This window comes from Canis aureus, chromosome X (genome assembly GCF_053574225.1).
Source record: "Canis aureus isolate CA01 chromosome X, VMU_Caureus_v.1.0, whole genome shotgun sequence".
NCBI lineage: Eukaryota > Metazoa > Chordata > Mammalia > Carnivora > Canidae > Canis > Canis aureus.
Window position 1 is genome coordinate 67,460,514 of NC_135649.1, and position 23,207 is coordinate 67,483,720.

General features: G+C 42.5%; 1 protein-coding gene across 5 annotated transcripts; it reads right to left on the bottom strand.

The window, feature by feature from the left end:
- Positions 1–7,915: 7,915 nt before the first annotated feature.
- On the bottom strand, positions 7,916–18,169 carry DMRTC1B (DMRT like family C1B). 5 transcript variants are annotated; one of them, XM_077887537.1, is made up of 6 exons: positions 17,144–18,169; positions 15,242–15,460; positions 14,983–15,140; positions 14,169–14,305; positions 12,861–13,005; positions 7,916–11,884 (listed from the first exon to the last, which is right to left on the bottom strand). In XM_077887537.1, exons 2-6 carry the CDS (start codon positions 15,454–15,456, stop codon positions 11,772–11,774), a joined length of 768 nt encoding a protein of 255 aa, XP_077743663.1. In that variant the 5' UTR covers positions 15,457–15,460; positions 17,144–18,169; the 3' UTR covers positions 7,916–11,771. The 5 variants fall into 5 exon arrangements, with proteins under 5 accessions (XP_077743663.1, XP_077743660.1, XP_077743664.1 ...); XM_077887534.1 differs by lacking the exon at positions 17,144–18,169 and adding an exon at positions 16,737–17,119; XM_077887538.1 differs by lacking the exon at positions 17,144–18,169 and adding an exon at positions 16,291–16,696.
- Positions 18,170–23,207: the final 5,038 nt, after the last annotated feature.

Below are 23,207 nucleotides of genomic sequence, written 5' to 3' on the forward strand. Positions count from 1 at the left end.
GGCAAACACATCCACATGCTAGGAGGGTGGCATACCCCAACTCCACAGGGGAAGAAGCTCCTGCAATTGGGACCCATCCAGACCTTGCCCGATGTACCTCTTCATCCTGCTGTTCATTTCTATGTTTCATATAATATCCTTTATTTAAAAAAAATCAGTAAGTGTAAATAGAGTGTATTTCTGAGTTTGTGACCCATTCTAGAAAATTAACAAACCTGAAGAGGGAGGGAGCCATGGGTACTCCTAAATTATAAACAACCAGTTGAAGGGCAGTTTGGGAGGCCTGAGACTTTTGACTGGCATTGGAAGTTGGAGGCAGTCTTTGAGGATTGAACCCTTGACCCATGAAGTCTGCACTAACTCAGGGTAGTAGTGTCAGAATTTAATTTAATTGTGGAGCATCCAGCTTGTGTCTGGAGAATCAGAGAATTGTTGTTGGTGTTGTAAAACACCTCAGAATTAATATCAGTTAATACATTTTATGGTTCCAAAATTATAGCTGGTTCTTTTTCAAAATTTTTGTGTCATGTTTATGCATTAATATTCTGTCAGTATTGTCATTCTTTCCTTTTATATCCTTGGACATAGTAAGCATAACTTGTGTGTGTGTGTGTGTGTGTGTGTGTGTGTGTGTGTTTGCATGTGTGTATTTTAGGTGTGCACCAAAAAATTCCAATATCAAGAGCTTTGTGGATCTATGGCCTGTCATTTTTCTCATTTTCATTCATTCTTCATCTCTTCATATATTTCTTGCAGTGTGTATCTGATATTTTCTTTTTAAAGAATCATTCATAAATATCATTTCAAGTTGTGGTTGATTTTATTTATTTTTTTAAAGATGTTGCTTATTTATTCATGAGACACAGAGAGAGAGGAGGGGGGCAGAGACACAAGGCAGAGGGAGAAGCAGGCTCCATGCAGGGAGCCTGACATGGGACTCTATCCTGGTTCTCCAGGATCGCGCCCTGGGCTGAAGGCGGCGCTAAACCGCTGAGCCACCCGGGCTGCTCTTTGGTTTATTTTAAATACTTCCACAGATGATTATCTGTTGCTGCTTCCAGGAACTTTGGACATTAGCATTCTGCAATTATATAAATCTGATGTTAGAGATTAAGATTTTTATGGACTCCTGAGATTCCCCAGTGCTGGTCCACATTCTTTGAATTTGTTTCCTTTTCACTGTTATACCTAGAGTGCAGCCTTTGTCAGTGTCCCTCACCAAGACCATTACCCTTGGCGGGCTCTGGACTTTTTTATTTTGCCATCCAAGCCTCATGAGGCTGTAAAAAGCACTGTTCAGCACTCAGCTTTTTATTCTCAATTTGTTAAACACCTAATATCTAATATCAGTCTCATAGCTTTCTGCTTAGATGTTCTCTAGGACCTTGGCTTGGTAACTTTTCACCACCTGGATAGCTATTTGAGCCATCTAGAGTCATGGTGGGTACCAATTTTCTATAGTGTCTCAGTGGGAGGGATATTCTGAATTGCCTAATCCACCGTTGCTGGAGGAAGAAGCACAATTCATTATTTTGATTTTGTCTTGTTTGCTTGATTCCCCACCTCCAAAAGCTGAAGATTAAAGCAAACAAACTCCTGGGTTAGTAGCACATTATTGCCTTTGATCTTCTAAGTTCTCTATTTTATTCATTCAACGATTCCCTTTTACTCATACTATCATTCTCCTCTGGTTGATGTGTAACGGTCTCAGAAGTTACCTGTTCAGTTTTCTTTGTATGTGTTCTTGAAAAATGTGCATTGTTGTTTGGGATGTATATATTTTTAATCAACAAAATGTTGTGTTACAAGATGAACCCAAGGAGGTCCACACCAAGATGCATAGTAATTAAAATGGCAAAACGTAATGAGAATGGAAACCTTTTAAAGCAGCAAGAGAAAACAGTTACAAACAAGGGGAAACTCCGTAGGGATATCAGCTGATCTTTCAGCAGAAACTTTGCAGGCCACGAGAGAGTGGCATGATACGCTCAAAGGGCTGAAAGGACAAAACCTACAATGAAGAATGCTCTGCTCGGCAAAGATAGCATTCAGAATTGAGGAGGAGATGAAGAGTTTACCAGACAAAAGATAAAGGAGCTCACCATCACTAGACCAGCCTTACAAAAAATGTTAAAGGGACTTCTTCAAGTGGAAAGAGAAAGCTATCACCAGCAGTAAGAAAATTATGAAAAATAAAGATAAAAGCAAGCATATAGCAAAGGTAGTAGATTAAACACTCAGAAAGCCAGTATGGAAGTTAAAACACAAAAGTTGCAAAAATCAACTATATCTACCAAAATTAGTCAAGGGATACACAACATACAAAGATGCAAAATAATAATATTTCCCAGTGTCAGGACTGGCCTTCACATTTGAGGCACGGGATCCTGGTGTTAAAGAGGATAAAATAACCAGGGGTCAGTACTGGACCTCTGCCTGTACATTGGTCCATAAGCAATGCCATGACTACTTCTCAAAATGATTATAAATAAGATCAGGAGAGCTAGGTACCCAGCCCAAGGTTACAAGGATAGTGAAGGGTTAAAGCTATGGTTTAAAACCTGATCAGCTGACTCCTTTTCCAGTGGCCCTTGTCCTGGTGAGTTTACCAGTATAGGACACCTCTGCTGGGGTCAGAGCTGTATTGGCTGAGTCTGAGGAGGAGTCAGTATTTGGAAGCCAAAGGCTCCATTTTCCTGCTGTAAAAGGCCAAAAGAGCAACCTCTCCCCAGATAAGGACTAAGGCGTGTCTGTGCTTTCTAGATACACCTTTAGAATCCATCTTTCTTAAGGGTTGGTTGGAGGTCTCCCTACCTCCAACCAGGTCAGGGAGGGGGCAGGGTCAGGAGGGGTTGGGATGCTGAAGCCTGAGAAGCCTTTCCTAAAGAGCCCCTCTCCAGAGCCCTCTGGGGATACCGAGGACCTCCCAGTATAGAGACTCTTTGCCCTTCAGCTCTGAGGGGAAGTCGTCCACAAAGATCGCCATTTCCTCTGCCAAGCTTCTTAGTTCCCAGGGTTCTCCACGCTCCGAACAAGACAGTGATACTTTTATTGTTCAGGAAACTGGGATTACCTTAACAGCAGCTGGATAAAAGGATAGGGTCTCAGAGACATAGAATTCCACTTTCTTTGTTTTCCAGGTGTGGAAACAGAGGCCTGGAAGGGAAGAGACTTGCCCAAGTTAAGGAACAGGGGAAGCATCTCTTCCTAATGTGGCGGAACAAAGGTAATTGCAGCAAGACACTGCATGGTCCCTCACTGTGGGACCAGGGCTGGCAAAGGGAGCACATCTCCCCTCTGAGGGGTAAGACGTGCAAAGTGGAGAGGAGGGTGGGTCCAAAGTGTTCATCACAGCAAGGAGAACCTCAGGTGGGTGATGGAAGCCGGAATCCAATGCAAAAGGCCTAGAAACAATGGCCAGCCCAGTAGCAATGAACACAAGTACTGCCCAGACTATGATATCCCAATATCATTTCCCACTGAAAGTAGCCAAGGAAATTTGGGGAGATGATCGATTCCAGGCCCGGGAGAAGAAAAGCACAAGATGAGCCTGGAACACTTTGTTATACCAGTAGGAATAAATCCACCCAAAACTATCAGGACCATGTCGAAAGGATATATCCACCTAGTCAAAGACAAGCATTGATAAAGATAATAACTCTAATGACCCGAAACACATCTATGTAATAGGCACACCGTTACAAAAATAATTGTACCCCAATGAGGAATGCTAGGGAGTAAACCCATAATTTTGATAACTGATAAATAACATAGAAGAGTGGGCATTTGCTTTATCGAACTCTCCTTCAGGATGATCAAAAGATAAAATGATTGTAGAATATGAGAACTACAAAATTTCTAAAGAATTTCACAGGTCTAGTCAATGATCACCAACAATTGCAAATATCATAAGAAGAGTGACAACTACGCATCATGGGCCTCTGATGGAGAAATCAATACCATCCAATCATGGCAACTGGAAGGAGGCACACAAGTTCAGTCGGCCTAGTGACAGAATTTGTTGATCTGGGAAACTGAGTCGGCAGGCTCTGCTTCATCTGTAAACTGTTTCCCTTCTTTTGCTGAGGGCCCTGATAGGCCAGGAGCACAGAGACAGGGAACTTACCAGACAGTTGGCTGCCTTCTTCACTTACCCCAACAGCTGTCAGATTCCACCAGGCTGCCCTCAGCAAGCTCCCTCATCGCTATGCCTTCCATGTTACAGCCCCATCTAGACCCCTTCACCTTGATCATGTGGCTGCATCATCACCATTCAGGACCCAGGGTCCCATGACCACCTGTCCACCCCCTTATCCCAGACCCACAGATCCCTAGATCTATACTTGTATTAGCTCAACCACACCTGGAGGAAAGAGAACACAGTCTGGTTCCACAACCACCCCGACATTTTCTGCTGACACTTAAATTTATTCTGTCACACTCCCATGATCCTCAGTTTTGGTATCCGGTAATTCACAGAAGCAATCCATAGAAGGAAATTCACAGATGAGGCCATACACACAGCCAGAAAGTATGAAAGTACATTCACCCCCAACTGGTAATGAGGGAAATACCAAACAAAACAATGAGAAACCATCTTCACATGACATAAAATTTGAAAGGTAGAAGGAAAATGAAACTGAATGGAATTTGAGATGCAAGAAGAGTGAAGAAAACAATAAATATTATAGTAACTCCAAATAGATATGACTGTGTAAAACTATAACCATAATGTCGTTGGAGGCTTTAAGTATTTTTTTTAATTTATTTTTTATTGGTGTTCAATTTACTAACATACAGAATAACCCCCAGTGCCCGTCACCCATTCACTCTCACCCCCCGCCCTCCTCCCCTTCCACCACCCCTAGTTCGTTTCCCAGAGTTAGCAGTCTTTACGTTCTGTCTCCCTTTCTGATATTTCCCACACATTTCTTCTCCCTTCCCTTATATTCCCTTTCACTATTATTTATATTCCCCAAATGAATGAGAACATATAATGTTTGTCCTTCTCCGACTGACTTACTTCACTCAGCATAATACGGAGGCTTTAAGTATTAATTGAAAGGATGCTGTAAGATGCCATGAAATTAGGGAGGGAAATAAATCAAGACGAAATGTTCTAAGATCTTGTATTGTCCAAGAGGGTGATAAAAGTATGAAGGTCAGACTTTCATAAGTTGAGGAGGCATGTTGTAATTTTTAGGGGGACCACTTTTTAGAGAGAGTGTTCACGATAACAGACAAATAAGCAAGAAAAGTGAAATGTCAAATCAAAACAATAATCAATCCAAAAGAAAGCAAGGATAGGACAGTGACGGGTGGAAACAGGAAGAGCTGGAATAAATGGAAAATAGAAAAATGAGACAGTTAATACACGAAATGTAAAAGGCAGTCAAAAAAGAAAACACAATCAGACTGGACAATAAAAAGGAAATCAAATTATGTGTACCTCACAGGAGACACACTTTACAACCTAAGCATATGCAGAAAGTTTGCAATTAAAAGGATGCAAAACAATAGACATACCACATGGGTTTAGCTCTACTGATATTGACCAAAAAGGACTTTAAGGCAAAATGCATTATTATAGAAAAAAAAGGAGACAGTTTGAAATGACATAATTTACCAGGAAGTTAGATAATTGAAGCTGGTATACAATGAAAAGCATAGTCAAAACTATACAATGTACAAATTGACAGAACTTCAAAGAGAAGTCCACAAATCTGCAATCATTGTGGTCGGTTTATCGACACCTCTCTCAGTAACTGATGTAAGAGACAAAAAAAAAAACAAAAAACAAAAAACAAAAAAACAAAATCAGTGAGAGTATAGAGGACTTAAACAACATGATTAGCAAATGTGAAATGATGGGCCTTTGTAAAACACCACCCCCACAAAATGCAGGATGCACATCCAGTTCAAACACACACACACACACCCCACCCCCCCACACACACTTAACGTATAGAAAAACTGATCAGATATTGGGCCATAATCAGACTCCACAAATGTCACAGGAATTGAATCATACAGAGGATGGCCTCTGACCACAATAGGATTATGGTTAAAAGTAATAATGAAAAATGCCTATTCAGGTCCTTCGTCCATTTTTTATTTGGATCATTTGCTTTTCTACTATTGAGTTCCTTCTGTTTTTTTTTTTTTTTTGATGTAAACTCCTTATCAGATATGTGATTGTGCAAATATTTTCTCACATTCTGTAGGTTGCCTTTTCATTCTGTTGATCATTCATTTTGTTGTGCAGAAGCTCTTTATCATTTTTTATTGTAGAAACTCACTCATTTGTTATATTCATTGTAGAGAATTCTATTAATAGAACATTCAAAAATTGTCGTTATGTATATATAGGATAACTACTCTGACTTATACTATTGTGGACATTCGGGAGATGTAAAAACGAATGAGGTACAGATTTTGTCCCCATGGAGTTTTTAGTGTGTCTACGGAATATGAAACAATTAGAAGGCAATGATTTTCTGTATATTAAAATACCAAATGATTTATATCCATGCATCCTAACTGTCCGTTATTCCTTTGCTTTTGTCTTTTCAATTCGTTTATTTCCTAAGTTTTAAGTACATCTTAGTAACATATATCCACAAACTACACAAATCAAAATGTGTACCTGAATCCACAAAGTGATACACCCATGCATCCACAAACACATTTAGAAGTAGAACTTCGTAGAGCCCCCTGCCTGAGGAGCCATTATTCCAACTTCCACTACCATATACTGACTTTGACAGTCTTAACGATTATGAATTATAGAGTACATATTGTTTCTGTCTTGGCTTTTTCACTCTAATTACGTTTGGGAGCAGAAGCTTTTTATTTTGATGTAGTCCCACTTGTTCATTGTTGCTTTTGTTGCTTGGGCTTTGGGCGTCACATCCATAAAATCATAGCCAAGGCTAATATCAAGGAGACTTTTCCCTGTGTTCTCTTCCAGGAGTTTTATGGCTTCAGGTCTTATATTTAAGTTTTTATTCCATTTTGAGTTAATTTTTGTAGATGGGGCAAAATAGGGGTCCAATTTCATTCTTTTCCATGTGAAATTCCACTTTTCCCAGCACCATTTGTTGGGGAGACTGCCTTTTCTTCTTGAGTGTTCTTGACTCTTGTCAAGAGATATATTTGACAAGATATTCTTAGCTGATATATTAGCTGACTATAGATGCATGGATTTATATCCAGGCTCCCATATCTGTCCCCTTGGTCTAGGTGTCTGTGTTTAGGCCAGTGCCATATTGTTTTGATTACTATAGTTTTGTAATCTATTTTTTTAAAGATTTTATTTATTTATTCATGATAGTCACACAGAGAGAGAGAGAGGCAGAGACATATGCAGAGGGAGAAGCAGGCTCCATGCAGGGAGCCCGATGTGGGATTCGATCCTGGGTTTCCAGGATCGCGCCCTGGGCCAAAGGCAGGCGCCAAACCGCTGCGCCACCCAGGGATCCCTGTAATCTATTTTGAAATAAGGAACTGTGGTATCTCCTGCTTTGTTCTCCTCATTGAAGATTGCTTTGGCTGTTGGTTGCTATGCCACAACCTTTATGAAAGGGAGCGTGACAATAATGAGCAAGATTACATGTATTTTCACCCTTTATTCAGCAATAGTGCATCTAGGGATCAATTTCAAAGATATATTGATAAATATTGCTAAAGATTATGTCACAATTTTATTCATTGTGGCTGTATTCATAACAGCCAGAATAGAAACAACCAAAGTGTGCATCAATAGAAGACTAGCTGACTAAATTATGGTACCTTCACACAGTGGCATACTCTATAACTGTTGCAAGGAGTGGGAGATGTCTCTACATTGCACTATGGAGTGGTCTCATGGATACTGGGTGTTGTTGTTTTTTTTTTCAGATTTACTGAGGTATAATTTGTACAAAAAAAAAAAAAAACAACAACCCTGCACATAGTAATGTATACAATTTCACGAGTTTGGGTATATGCACACATCCAGGTAACCATCTCCATGATCAAGGTAATAAACATACCCATCACCTCTAGGAGTCCTTCTGTGTCCCTTCATTATTTTGTTTTGTTTCTGCTTTCTTGTGATAAGAAAACTTAACATGAGATTTACCCTCTTAACATATTCTTAAATGGACAATACCTCTTAAGAAAAACATCGAATACAGTCAAACTTATGGAAATAGACAATAGAATGGTGGTTGCCAGGAGAGGAGGGAAGGGGAATATGGAGAGTTGTTTAATGGATATAAAATTACGGTTATTCAAAATGAGTATGTTCTAGAGATCTGCTGTATAACATGGTGCCTATACATAACAATGAAGGCTATGTTTTTAAGTGAAAAAAGGCAAAGTGGAGGGGAGAGGGTTGGGAGGACAGAGTAACTGGGTGATGAACATTAAGGAGGGCACATGATGTAATGAGCACTGGGTATTAGATAAGACTGAGGAATCACCGACCTCTACCTCTGAAACCAATATTACATTATATGTTAATTAATTGAATTTAAATAAAATTTTAAAAAGGGCAAAGTGAAAGAGTTTATATAGAGGATGCAGCACTTATCTAAGGAGGAGAGAGTATATTGAATGTCTCTCTCTCTGATGAGAGATACAAATCTGATGGCTGGGAAGTACCAGTTGCTCCATTCCTTCAGACTTCAAAGAATCTGTTGAATATGCTGCTGCATGGGTTTTGCTTATCCTGGTGTCCCCACTTCCCACTTCTACCCAATGTTGGCTGTCTCTGAAAACACATGTTCACCCACAAATACTTCTGACAATTCATTGTGCTCAATATTTGTTCCAGATCATTCCATTTTTTCATTAATAATTAATACTTTCCCTACATGTTAAGCTCTTCTTGGCCAGAAACCAGTGGTGTCAGGCCTTGATGGCCCTGCAGGGTTCACGTGACCTACTATTGAAGAGGTGCCTTTCTGGGCAAGGACTGAAAGTGGCAGAATACTGGACGGGACTCATACTGGAACATAAGAGCCAACTTAATTTTTCAGGAGTTCTGCAAGCCAGCTGTTGAACACAGCTGTTTTAAAGACTAAATTATATAAAGTATCAATTACAAGACATGCATTATACTGGAAACAAAAAAAAAAAAACTCATCAATTTTTAATTATTTTTCCTACACTTTCCTGTTACCTATGTTCTTCAGGTTATGCCCATTTGTTGTACCTGCCCATGTATTGTACCTGAAAATGCATCCCTTCCCAACTCTGCACTAATTGACCTGGTGTCAGTAGCTTGAAATTGGCAAATGCTACAACAAAGGGCATTTCCCCTCAAGCCACCCCCTCCCCCAGAGAGCCTGTTGTTAAACACTTACAGGCATACCCCTGGTTGAAATTGATCCACTCTGCAGATACTCTCATGTGGTGGATATCCTCAGATCCAAACAATGCCGTTGTAGAACACATGAGAGTCGAGGCCTAACTCACACTATTTATTCTACAAAGTGATGTTTTGAATCTGTGAACTGGAGGAGTACATGACAAAATAGATGGATATTTCCTCATTTATGACAAAGTCCTAAGATGCCCATAATTTGCCACCGTGAAGAGGCTTTTTAAAAAGGCATAAAAAGCAGTGTACCCACACAAGTGCGCTTGTGTGCATGCATTTATGGGGTGTGGGGAAGTGGAGTGGCAGGGGGGCTGAAGCATCAGTATCAGGCCTAAAAGGTTCTGCATAGAAGGACAGGCGGGACTCAGAAAAATGAAAGGGTACAGGACAAAGGGGCTCACTCCTTCTCCCAGTCTCCATCACTTTATTTCTCTTTTCCTCCCTCTTCTCATGCCACATCCTTTAACCCCAAATAGAATTTCCCTTTTACCAATTCAGCTGTGAGACTGTGGCGCACCTAGGATGCAGTTGCACAACAGGGCTTTAGTCCTTTTCCACGTGACACAGCTTCCTTCCTCTGTGATTATGTGGGCTTGTTTATCTAATATCTGGGAGAAGAGGGGTTTCGGGTCACTGCTTTAAGGGGCAAATCAGGGAAGGGAGGAAAGCTTGAGATGGATGTCAGTCTTCCCCTATGTGCCAAGTGGCTTTGCATGTTTAGCTGGGATTAGATAAGGCTGATTAGAAGCCTGACTTCTCAAGGCCTGAAAGCATAAGTTGTCATCACCATCAGTCATCTTGGGTAAATATGAGGGAGGCAAGGAAGGAGGGAGAAAACACAATGGGAAATAGCGACGGGGCATATCCAATTGAGCTTTCTGCCTTTGGGGCAGGGTCGCCAGCTCTTCCTTTGTTTGGAACATCAGCAGAGGACTGAGAAACAAGTGGAGGTAAGATCGGATCCACTACTACATGTTGTTACCTTGAGTACAAAACAAAGAGACTATTTTTGAGACTCTTCTGACTGGATGTCTGCCTCTTCAAACTTTGAACCTTTCATTCAATGGTTTAGATATATAGAGATAGATAGATAGATAGATAGATAACTTTTTAGAATGTAAATTATTAGCTAATTCAGGGCCTGGTAAAGAGAAGGGAGTCCTCTCCCACCCATCTTTGGCTAAAAATTTCCCCCAAAACACTTGTGCAAGTGGGGGGTAATAATGCCTAGCTCAGAGACCTGCTGTGAGGCTATATGTCTTCAGCATACAGGGGGCACAAAATCAAGAAATGATATTGATTCTTCCTCATATTTCATGGGTCCTTCAAAAATAGGCTCTGGGTCTAATTCACCTCCCCTCTTTGATTCTTCTGGCCCTGGTTGGCTTCAGTGTCCCCCACTGTAAAATACACATTGGACTAGAATCAGCCTGGCATTCGCTTGGTCATAGTTGGCCTGAATGGATGTTTTCCTTGGCTCATGTAGAGGTCTTAAAGAGGAAACCAGAGCCAACATTTTAAAATTGAGATATTTTACGTAGATATCTGGAATTCTGGATTTTTTCTCTTGAAAAATCAGGAGATGTGGCAATGCAGAGTCTACATTCCTGCATGGCAACAATCGGCTAGAGCCAGGTGCCACCTGGCCCCTTAGGTAGAAAATGCACTGTCAGTTGACCAGAGCCTATCTGGGCTGTTCCACTCATTTATAAGACCTGCTTGACCCTGCAGACAACTCAATTTGGGGCCCTATGGACAGCTGGAAACAGTCTGTGCCAGGCAGAGGGTAGGCACTTACTTGCTCAATGAGTAAAAACCCTTAACGCCTTTTTCTTTTCCCCACTACCATTTTCTTCTCTAGTCGTGTTACGAAATCCCAGTTATTGAGTAGGGGGATTCTCACTTTGGAAAGCAAATTGAACAAGTCCACCAGAGTCAGGATGGTCTACGTTATACTGTGGTAACAAACAACACCTATATCTCACTGCCTTACAACAACAAGGGTTTACTATTTGTTCACACACATAAACCTAGATACAAAATGAAAACGTCCTTGTATTTTGACAAGCATGGATACGTACATGAGTGCACAGCTATGTTTGCGGTCACAAGTCAAATGAAAACTCTGGCATATGAATGTATGACCTTTCAGAGAACCCTATTGAGAGAATGATCAGCTTCAGTCGCACAAAAAGGCCCCAGAATCCAAGGCAGTAAGGGATGGCGGTACAAGAATATCCACCCTCAGCCAAAAATTGCCCCCTATAATAAAAAGGGCCTGAAAAAGCCTGTAAAAGAACCTGCAGGTTAAAAAAAAAAAAAACATGTTAAGCATACTGGACATTAAACACTTTGCAAATGCATAAATAAGCAGTACTCTAGTGAGGCCTTCTCTTCTGGGCTTCTAGCTCAAGAGGGAGATGCACCCCAGATGTCCAATAGGCAGAGAAATAGTGGTGGCTGGCCTGGGTCTCAGAGAGGGGCTAGGAGGCTGGAGTCCTGTATCTCCAGCAGGAGCTGCAGATAGAAAGGAAGGCATCAGAGCCAGGTCAGATCCATTTCCTCTCCTGGCTCCCTCCTCTTTTTTGTTCCACCCAATCTAGGCTTTGTCACCTGGACTTACAGACTACAGCACAGAACTCTTCCTCGCTGATTTGCTCATCTCAGGTCTTGCCTCCTCCAGTCCCTCCATCAGAGCCACCACATTTCTTTCTGTTGAGCCCAATATCTTTGAATATACTCCTCCCTAGTTCACACATTCCCTGCCTCCTCACCACGCACAGTTTCTGGTCTAGCCCCTAAGCCTGGCATTCCAGACCTCTGTGATTGGCAGCCTCTCCGGCTTCGCCCCCTTCTGTTCCAGCAGTTCCTCCTTCACTCAGGTTGCTGCTTCACTCGTGCACCATACCCCATCCAACATTTTCGTCTAGGAATGACCATCCTTCCCTCTCAGCCTTCTCAGGCATCTACCTCTCCTCAGACTTCCTCTGTTCCTTCCTCTCCAGGCTCATCAATGAAATTTAGCCACAAAACACAAGGGAAGTGTAAAGGCATCCAGGCTCCACATGGAGACTGGAATCAGAGAGCAGATCACCCTCCAGCCTAGGCTCTCATCACCTATGCATATCCTGCCCACCACAGCAGAACTGTAGGGGTGTGGATAGAAAGCTCTGGGCTGGGAGTGAGGGGACCTGGGTGTTCCACTTGATAGGCTGCATGCCCCAGGGCAAGTCCCTGCCACTCACGGGGTCTCGGTTTCCTTGTTTCTTGATGCTAGGGTGCTAGGGGCATTTGCTGTTGAGCACGGAGCTCGACTGAGTGAGCAACCATCAACTGCCATCTCCAGCATCAGACTGAGGAGCTTGGGTGCCTGGGCCCAAGGAGGTTCAACCCACCAACTCTGACCTCCCAGTTAGGCCCTGCTTACCACAATGCCCTCCCATTTCCCAACCATCCCCACCACTCCACGTTCTCCTTTCAAGGACCGGGCTACCTGCTGCCACGCAGGGCTGTAGCAGGAAGATGGAGCCAGAAGACTCCTGGGTAGAGTCTCTCAGAATCAGCAGAGCCTCGGCTGCTTCCAGCTTCCGCTGCCACTCTGAGGCAGAAACCAAGTCCTGGTCAGAGGCTTCAGGAGCCTGCCAGGGAAAGGGTGTGAGAGAATGGGAAGCGAAAACCCACGCCTCCCCACCTCATGTGGCAAGTGCCCCTTCAGTCCCGGATTCTGCTCAAGGCCCCACCCCCACCCCAAGGCCATCTGCTCTTCCCATTCACTAAGCTTGGCCCCTGCCAGGGTTGTGGACCCCGCTATTTTCCCAGAATCTGTGGCTGCAGTAGGACAGGGCCAAGGATGGCACAGGGCTGGAGGACCAGGGTTGAGCATCTAGAAACAAGAAGAGAGGCCAGAGGATTAAACCCTCTGGCAGGCAGACATATACTACCAGTAGAGAGAGACAGGGCCAGGACTTTGCAATATCTGGATGTGGGAGTCTGAATGCCTGCTGGCTATTAGTCGTTGTGGCTCGCACAAGTCCTTTCCCCTGTTTGGTCTGTTTTCCTTCCCTTTCTATGTCCTTCTTCTGTATCTCTCCTGGAACACTAATTCCTGCCAGCATTTCCAAAACTCCCAGGGCCACAGTGACGATTATGGGAAATCACAGGTGTCTGTGTTTTAATGTGCAAGGCACCTGGAGGGATGTGATCGCTGTCCCTTGTGCAGGGACTGGTTCTCACCTCCATATTCCCCAATCCCCATGGAACTTGAAGGACCAGCTTGGCTCATCTAATGGGCAGGAAGCTTTCTCTAATGACCTCTGGACTCCCCACCCCGGGCCTTGTGACCCTCACCATCGTGGCCCTCCTTTCAGCAGGACCTTCTATCCCATCAATGTGTTTCATGTGGAATAATAGCCTCCATTAGTTGAAGTCCTGCTATGGTGGCACGCCTTGGCTTAGTCCTCTTGTCAGTGCTATAGGTGTAGGATATTGTCCCTATCAGTACACCGCTAGGGAAACGGAGGCTGGGAAGTGTAATGTCACTTGTCATAAGCCTCACGAATAGGCAATGGCAAGGCTGGGAGAGCCCTGCCCGTGCCCGCTAGTCCGATATGCTGCCATCTCCACACGCCCCTCCTCCTCCCCCTGCCACTTCTTGTCCTGCTCCTCTCCTCCCCCTCCTTCTCCTCCTCATTGGCTGCCTCCTCCACTCCTTCCTTCTCTCTCCCACAACATCAAGCACAAAGGCTGGGCACACAATAACATAATATACAACTAGCTCCATGTCCCTTCTCACTTTACTCACAGGCTGCGCAGGGCAGGGATCCTGTGGGTCTTCCTCGAAACAGAAATTGTTAGTTGCATCCTCAAGGCTGCTGGAGTCCAAGATGGAGACAAAGGTTTTGGGGCCTGACCAGTCAGCAGAGCTCCTTGGGTGCTTGCCTGCAGGAGCAGAGAGCACAGGGTGGAGTCAGGCACCAGGCCGGCCACGGAGAGGACATATGTATGGGTATGTTCTGGGATGAGGATAGGAGCCCAGAATGTCAGGGCTGAGAAGACCTGGAAGACCAGCCAGTTCCCACTCTTTATTTTCCACCTGAGGAACCGAGGCCCAGAGAGCAGAAATGGTATTTTCCCAAGGTCACACGGCAAGCTGCAGTAGGGTTAGGGAGGGAACCCCTGTCTTCAGGACACAGAGAAGAGTCTGGGCAGTGGGTGAGATGGGAACCTCCCCCACAGGCCCCAGACTCTCCTTACCTCCCCGGGGGCTGCACAGCGGTGGGCCTCAAGCTGGGACATGAGGTTCTCCTTCCCAGCTGTGGGAAGCTGGGGACACTTTAGGTGAGCCTTTCCCCCTGACCCCACCCCACTCTTCCTCACCCCCAGTCTGAGGTCTCATCTCATTTAGATGGACCATTTAGACCACCCCACCCCCCATTCTCTCCTTCGCACCCACACTTGGTAACTAATATTGATGAAGTTTTATAGGTGGGACAGCTAAAGGACCGAGGAGTAACTTGCCAAGGCGACATCAAAATTGGGTAGTAGGACTGGTGACAGAACTGCTCAATGATCCCTAACCCCAAACTCAGATGTTCTCCCTGGCCAGAGACACTCACTGATGACTCCTGCATGAATGGTCAACTTTGTGACATGGCCGTGAGCTTTGGGAAGGGAGGCCCCACTCCTTGTCAGTCCTTGAGCCAGATGCCTCTTTAGGTGTGCCCCCTGCTCCTTGTTCAAGGCACTCTCAGCAGGCAAGACACTGCGGTGCTCCCTAAAGTGGGGAATTGCAGGCCTACAGTCAGTCACATTTAGAGGAGGCCCACGCACCCCCCCACCCACACACACACACCCTTTGTCAGACACCATACTCACGAGAAAAAGGCACACTTGTGACAATCGCAGGCCTGGAAGGGGCAGAAGTGCTCCTGGTCCTTGATTTGCTCAGTGAAGCCGTGGTTGTAGCAGTGGACACAGCGACTTACAGCTCTTTTGGGGCCAAGTTCAATCCCCCATGGGGCTCCGGTCTCAAGACCAGTGGGGGAGTCTGAGGGGCAGCAGGGCACAGCAGGCATCTCATTGGGATCCATGGTTCTAGGGCCAGGAGCGGAGGTCAGGATGGCTACATGATCCCCTTACCCTCAACGTACTTCCTCTGCCCTTTGAAAACCCCACCTGAGGTGCCTGGCTTTCTCCTTCACCCAGCTCACCGCTGAAATCAGATCCCATCCACCCTTCTTGCTCACAGAGCCTCCTTCCCAGGAAGCCCCACTCACACACAGTCTCATTCCAAGAAACTCTTGGCATGGTTCCTGTAAACTTTCAATCCAATCATTATTCTCGTTGCTTTCCTTCACTCCACATAGACCCCATGTTCAGGCATACTCATGCACTCTTGTGCCCCCTTCAACAATTACTGCCCTCCCCTTCCCGTGTATCATCCTGTACTCAGCCATACTGCACTATTTTTCCTGGTCTCCACCTCCGCAATTGTCTTCCTGACCTCCTGCATTCATTCACTCCCTACTCATGATTCTAGCCCTAGCCCCCCTTTCCCCCCTCCCCCCTGAATTCTATTATTAGTCTCATGTATGTCCTACATTCAACTTTCCTCTCACACCTCATTCGGACTCTCTTCTTGCACCCTACCGTAATCTTAATTATTTTCTCACACACACCCCCTTTAAGCTGACACCCCCTTTGCGCACCACGAAATTATATTATGATGCTGGATCCCAAGCCCCTCTTTCAATAATTATTTTTATTCATCCCTTCCAGTGTTTAGTGACCAGATCCTCGTTGAGCCCCCTATCCAATGCCAGACCCTGATCTAGTCAACAGCCAACTCCTCACTGCACTAATTGCTTTCTTCCGCCAACACACCCTCTTTGCTTTCATGCAAACCCACGTATTCCCTGAACAACCTCTCAGCAATCTTTCACACTCCTCTTTCCTCTTCACACTTCAATGGTCCACCTCCTGGTCCCTCACACATGGGGTGCACCACCGCATCTCAGGCAGCCCAATCATTCGCTGCCACTACCACATCAGAATCAAAGGCAGGGACATGAGCTCCACCTCAGGTTCCAGAGGCCAGGGGTCAGGGGGCTGAGGCAAGGGTTTCCTCCCACAGGCATTTGGTGGTTGTTGGTTGGTGAGGGGGGCGGCGGGGGGTGGGGCAGAGTGCGAGGTATATCAGGAGCTGGCGGAGGTACCCCACTGAGGTGGAGGAGAAGAGACACAGTTGGTCATCCCAAGCAGGAGGGAGGGAGGAATAGAGGAAAGGACGGAGGGGTGAAAGAAGGTGTGTGGAGAACGAGGGTCGAAGGGTCGAGGGTCCGATTCCTAATGCCAGCTGAGGTAATGTTACCTCAGCTTCCCATAGATCAGAATCCAACAGCAGGGACAAGAGGTGGGAAGGAGGACCCAGCTGTCTCTCGCTCTCACTCTCTCTCTCTCTCTCTCTCTCTCTCTCTCTCTCTCTCTCTTTCCCGCCCTTCCCACAAAGGCCAATGAGCTTCCAGCGCTGCCTTCCACCTCCCAAGCTGAGGCCAGCGACCAATGAGCTTTGAGTTCCATCGAAGCTCATCCAACAAAGTCCCGCCCCCTCTCCTCTTGCCTTGGTGTGGCGGCTTTACCAAACCAGACTCTAACTCGTGAAGTGAAGTGAAACTTTGTGCTTCCCAGACACAGGCTGGCAGGCTTTTCTCTCTTTGGATGTGAAATATTACATGTGCGTGCATATTTAACTCATGTCCTTGGTATTCTGTAACTTACCTTTACAAAATTCACCGTGTGTTTTTAAGATTCATCCATATTCCCCTGTCAGGGATTGTCAATGGGCGGCGGGGTCCCGGGTGGTGTGGGGGGATTCTGTACCCCCAGGGTACATTTGGCGGTGCCTGAGTCATTTTGTTCCATCTTTGCGTGTCTCCGTGTCTGAGCTCCCTCTTCTGTTCCACAGATAAATTTGTCTATAACTGTGCCAGTACTACACCATCTTAGTTTTTACCTCTTGATATGACATCCTGATCTATGGTTGGGCAAGTCCCCACATCTTATTCGTAATCTTCAAGCATATCTTCCTTATTCTTCCCTTCCAGTATAAACGTCAGAATCAGCATGCCACGTTCCTTGAAAGCTCATTTGTAACGGTTTGGGGTTGCATTTTCTTTAAATCTGTGGATGAGCTAGGGGAGAATTGACTATCTTCAGGACACCCAGCCCTCCTAGTCACCAACATGGCATGTCTCTCCAGTTAGGTAGGTTTTCCTTAACGTTTTAACCTTTCAGTTTAGTGTTTAGTTTTATCTTTTGTACATTCAGATCTTGTACATCCTTTCTTGCATTTATCCCAAGATATTCTAGAGTGTTGTTGCTCTTGTACTTGATACCTGTTTAAAATGGCATTTTCTGATTGTATCTAACTTATAGGAATCCATTTGGCTGTTTAAAAACTATATAGACCTTAAAGTCAGCCACCCTGCTAAATACTCTGCGATATCTAATAATTTGTCTTTAGACATTCTGCTGTTTTTCACGAATCTGTGAGTTACAGAAGCACAGTAATCAATGTACAGGTTTCTCAAGCCTCTACCGGCTAGCTCGGGCCTCCACACAAGGCTGAAGAGACATGACGAAATTGGACCTGAGTTTTCCCTCGTATTAAATAGAATGCTGCCAACATTTCCATAATAAAATATGTTTGCTGTTTCACTGTTTTTTTTTCTCCCTCCCTTCCTCTCTCCTTTCTTTCTTCTCCTTTCTTCTTCCTTTCTCTCTTTCCTTTCTCCTTCCTTCCTTTCTTTCTCTTTTCTTTTTTCTTTCCCTTTATACAATTAAGGAGCTTCCCTTATATTTCCAGCTTAACGAGTTTGTTTCAAAAATCATGGATAGAGGCAGCCCCAGTGGCGCAGCGGTTTAGCGCCGCCTGCTGCCCAGGGCGTGATCCTGGAGACCCTGGATCGAGTCCCACGTGAGGCTCCCTGCATGAAGCCTGCTTCTCCCTCTGCCTATCTTTCTGTCTCTCTCTCTCTCTCTGTATCTTTTTTGTGTCTCTTGAAATGATTAAGATTCTATTTGTTTAGTGTGTTGATAGTGGCTGTTGTTTGTTGATGCTTTTTTCAAAATCTTTAATGCAGGTTCTAATCACAAAAGTAAAAATCATAAACGTGTATCTTTATGAGTTTTCAAAAATTAAACATAAACGTTCAGTTAACACCGAGGACAAGCAAACAGAATATATTGGCAACAAAATCTCTCTCATGCCCCCTTCCAGCTATAGTTTTCTTTGTTTTTTTTTTTTATTTTAAACCAGCCTTGCTATTACTATCATTTCTTTTTCTTCCTTCCTTCCTTCCTTCCTTCCTTCCTTTCTTTCTTTCTTTCTTTCTTTCTTTCTTTCTTTCTTTCTTTCTTTTTTGGCAAACCTTTTGCTATAAAGATGATCATCCCAGCCCCCCATCCGATACCTTGTTGCTGTTGCTGCTGTTGTTTTTTGCAGCAGCAGAGAATGATGAAAAGTCATTTGTTTGTTGTGTTCAAAGAAATATAAAGGGAACAAAGTGGACAATATCAAGAGAAAGGTAAACAAATTGAAAATGAATTTGATAAGAAGTTCTCTAACAGTCCAAACATAATGACAAAATCCAGTGACTGAAATTAACAACAAAAACAACAAAATTTTTAACAACTGTTAATAGAATCTGAGTTTTAAATTTGGTCAGCTATAAAAATGGCTTGCTCACACACACACACACACACACACACATGCAAACATTTTAGATGGACATATGCTAAGAAATATAAATTTAAAAACTTTATTTCAGTTACAGAATGTATATCAGAAAATTATGACACCATATATTATATTTTACACAAAGCAGAAGATCTTCAACTAAGTCTATATAATACAAGACCTTTCTGACAATATGAACAAAGAATTGATTCAAAATCTGAAAAAAGTCAAATAACTTATTTTTACCACACTCGAGTTATGAGACATGAGACCCTGGCCAATTGATAATTCAGGTACATTTTGTCTCCAAAGGCTTTCCAATTAGCAAAGCCATATTTGTAGCTTTAAAAAATTGAACTCGGGCAGCCCGGGTGGCTCCGTGGTTTGGCGCTGCCTTCAGCCCAGGGCGTGATCCTAGAGACCTGGGATCAAGTCCCACGTTAGGCTCCCTGCATGGAGCCTGATTCTCCCTCTGCCTGTGTCTCTGCCTCTCTCTCTCTCTCTCTCTCTGTCTCCTCTCTGTGTATTCTCATGAATAAACAAAATCTTTTAAAAATAATAAATAAAAACTAAAAATTGAACTCATGGCACAGATATTGTGGAATCCGTTCTATCACTTACAATAGAATTTGAGCTAATATCAGGAGATATTACAAAAAAATAGTTTCTGTCATGAAGGAGAACAATCTAGCTGTTATGCTGGAAATCAAATTTCATTGTTGTTTTAAAGCAAGAGCCCAATGTTTCCTTACTCATCTTCCCACTGTGTGAACAATATTGAGACGATGGATACTTAAGTTCCTAAAGTAGACTATATGTCAATTATGGATATAATTATTAATGTCATTCAGTAAATATGTGCAAATGCAGTGAATCATTGGAGGTTAATTTTGTCAGTGTTGTTAGAGGTTCGTAAGTTTTATGGATGTTTTCAAAGAACCAGATTTTTGTTTCATTGATTTTCCCTATTATTTTTTGTTTTCAACTTTATTGATCACTGAACCTATTTGTTTATGAGACATATACAAATATACTGTATGTTATTGCTCATATCTGAAGTCTAAAAAAGCTGAATTGTAGAAACAGAGAGTAGAATGTGGTAACCAGAATGTGGTTACCAGAATGGAAGTTGGGGAAAATGGGGAGATGTTGTTCTAAGGATACCATGCTCCACTTAGAAAATGTATTACTTCTGGAGATGTAATGCATAGCATTTTGATTATAGTTAACCATACTATATTATACACTTAAAAGTTGCTGAGAGGGTACATCGTAAATATTCTCATTACAAAAATGAAATTATAATTATCTGAGGTGATGAAGGTGTTAGCTAACATGTTTGTTATATTGCATGTATCCATTGCAATATATATCAAATCAACAGGTTGTACAACTTCAGCTTACACAATGTTATATGTTAAGTGTATCTCAATAAAGCTTAGAGGAAAGAAATAAAATGCACTCAGATTGGAAAGAAAAATAAAAATGTTTCTATTCACAGACACCATGTTTATCTATGTAGAAAATCCAAAGGAATCTACAAAACAAACTAAAATGACTAAGAGGCAAAATTAGCAAGATTACAGAATACATACTCAAGATATGAAAAATGAATTTTATTGTTTATATACTATCAATAATTAGAAATTGAATTTTTCATTTCTTAAGTCACAAAGGAATATAAAATAAATATATAATCAATAATAAAGCTAAAAGCTGGCTCTGGGAAAGACTAATAAAATAGACAAACTTTTGGGCAGGTTCATTCTACAAAAAAGAGAGAAGTCACAAAGAAACTATGTCAGGAGTACAAAGGATGACATAATCAGATTCTGAGGAGACTTAAAAGTTATAAGCAGCTTTGCACAACTTTATACAAATAAATTCCGACCCCCAAAGGATATTTGGCAAGATCTGGAGACTGGCTATTACATCTAGGGATGGGGAGGATGGTACCATGGACATCTAGTTGATAGAGGCCAAGAATGATGCTAAACATCCTACAGGTGCAGGACAGCCTCCACAACAAAAAATCATCAAGTACAAAATGTCAATAGTGCAAATATTAAGAAACCCTGACCTGAATTAAATTGGCAGGCTTCTATGGAAACATTAATAAACAAAGTGACCAAAGAAGAATTGAAAATCTGTATAATGGAATTGAAATAGTTTTCAAAAATCTACCTATTCCCAAAAGACACCGGTGGTGAGAGAGTTCTATCAATACTTCACGGAACACAAAATTTTCATTTCATATAAACAACTTTAGAAAATAGAAAAGAAGGGGAAATTCCAAACTTATTTCACAAGCAAGTATAACCTTAATATTAAAATCAAACAAGGACTCCATAAAAAATAATATAGGCCAATATAATGTAAAAATTAAAATGAAAAAATCCTAAATAAAATTAGTGAATTGAATCTAGTGCATATTAAAAGGGGAATCCATCTTAACCAAGTGTGCTTTATCTTAGCAATAAAAATATGGTTCACCATAAGGAAACCTAGCAATATAATTCACACACTAACCAAGTAAAGGAATAAACAAATGATTATTTTCAATACATGCAGGAATATCATTCAATAAAATTCAATATTCATTCATAATACTATTAATATTAAAGCTTTAGGAAGCCAAAGAGAAAAAGAAATTATTTTAATGTAATAAATGTTATCTTCTAGAAACCTACTGAAGACATATTTAATATGAAACATTAGAAACATTAGAACCAATCTATTAAAGTCAAGAACAAGGGGCGCCTGGGTGGCTCAGTCAGTTATGTGGCTGCCTTCAGCTCAGGGAGTGATCCCAGAGTCCTGGGATGGAGCCCCCCATCCCCCCACCCCCACCCCAAACCCGGCAGCCAGCTCCCTACTAGATGGGGAGCCTGTTTCTCCCTCTCCCTCTGCTTGCCACTCCCCCTGCTTGTGCTCTTTCTCTTTCTCTCTCTTTGTCAAATAAATAAATAAAAATCTTAAAAAATATAAAGTCAGGAACAAGAAAGTATAACCAGTATCTCCACTGTAAGTGTTCTAAAGATTTGGAAGGTAAAGACACAACTGTTACTATTTGCAAATGATATGCTACCACTCTAGAAAATCCAAAATATCACTTTCAAACATCTAGTGAGTTAACACGAAAAGTGGATATAAGATAAACATACAAACATATTTTCCTATACATAATAACTAATTAAAATGTAATATCAGGAAGAAATCTTAATAGCAGCAGAAACTACAAAGTACTAGGCATTAAACTTACAAAAAAAACCCTTACAAACAAAAAGGGCACAGCCTTCATGGAGAAAACTATAAAGTTTACTAAAAGAAATAAAAGAAGTCCTGAATAAATATACATTATTTGTAGACAGGAAAGTATTTGATAGTATTTATACTATCAATATGTCCATTCTTCCCAAACAAATCTATAAATTTAATGCAATTACAATAAAAATCAGGATTTCCTTCAAACCTGACCAAATAATTCTAAAGTTCATATGAAAGATTAAAGATTGATAATGGCCAAGGCACTGCAATATTGATGAAGGAATGGAAAAATAGATTAAAGGAAAAGACTAGTGATCCAGAAACAGGCCCATGTGTATAATCAAAGTAGCATTTCAATACAATAGGAAAAGAATAACTCATTAAGTGGCTAACCATTTAGGAAAATACTAAGTTAAATTTCTATCAAAATCCACTTATACAACAACAACAACAAAAAAAACCAAAAAAAAAAAAAAAAAAAAGAACCACAGGGGAGTATCTTCTGATTCTGTGTTCTTTAAGTCCCTTGGCTTCTCCTGGAAGTTGTCCGTCTAGCTGGTGTTCTGGGGGAGGGGCCTGTTGTGCTGATTTTCAGGTGTTAGCAGTTGGGGGAGCTGCTGTGCCCCTGCCTGGTGCAGGGCTCAGTGGGGGTTGTTTACCCCGTGAGGCCGCAGGAGGAACAGCCCCAGTGGCGGGGCAGCAGAATTTAGAGCTAATCAGGCAGAAATTAAAAATCAATTGAATGAGATGCAATCCAAACCAGAAGTCCTAACGACGAGGGTTAACGAGGTGGAAGAACGAGTGAGTGACATAGAAGACAAGTTGATAGCAAAGAGG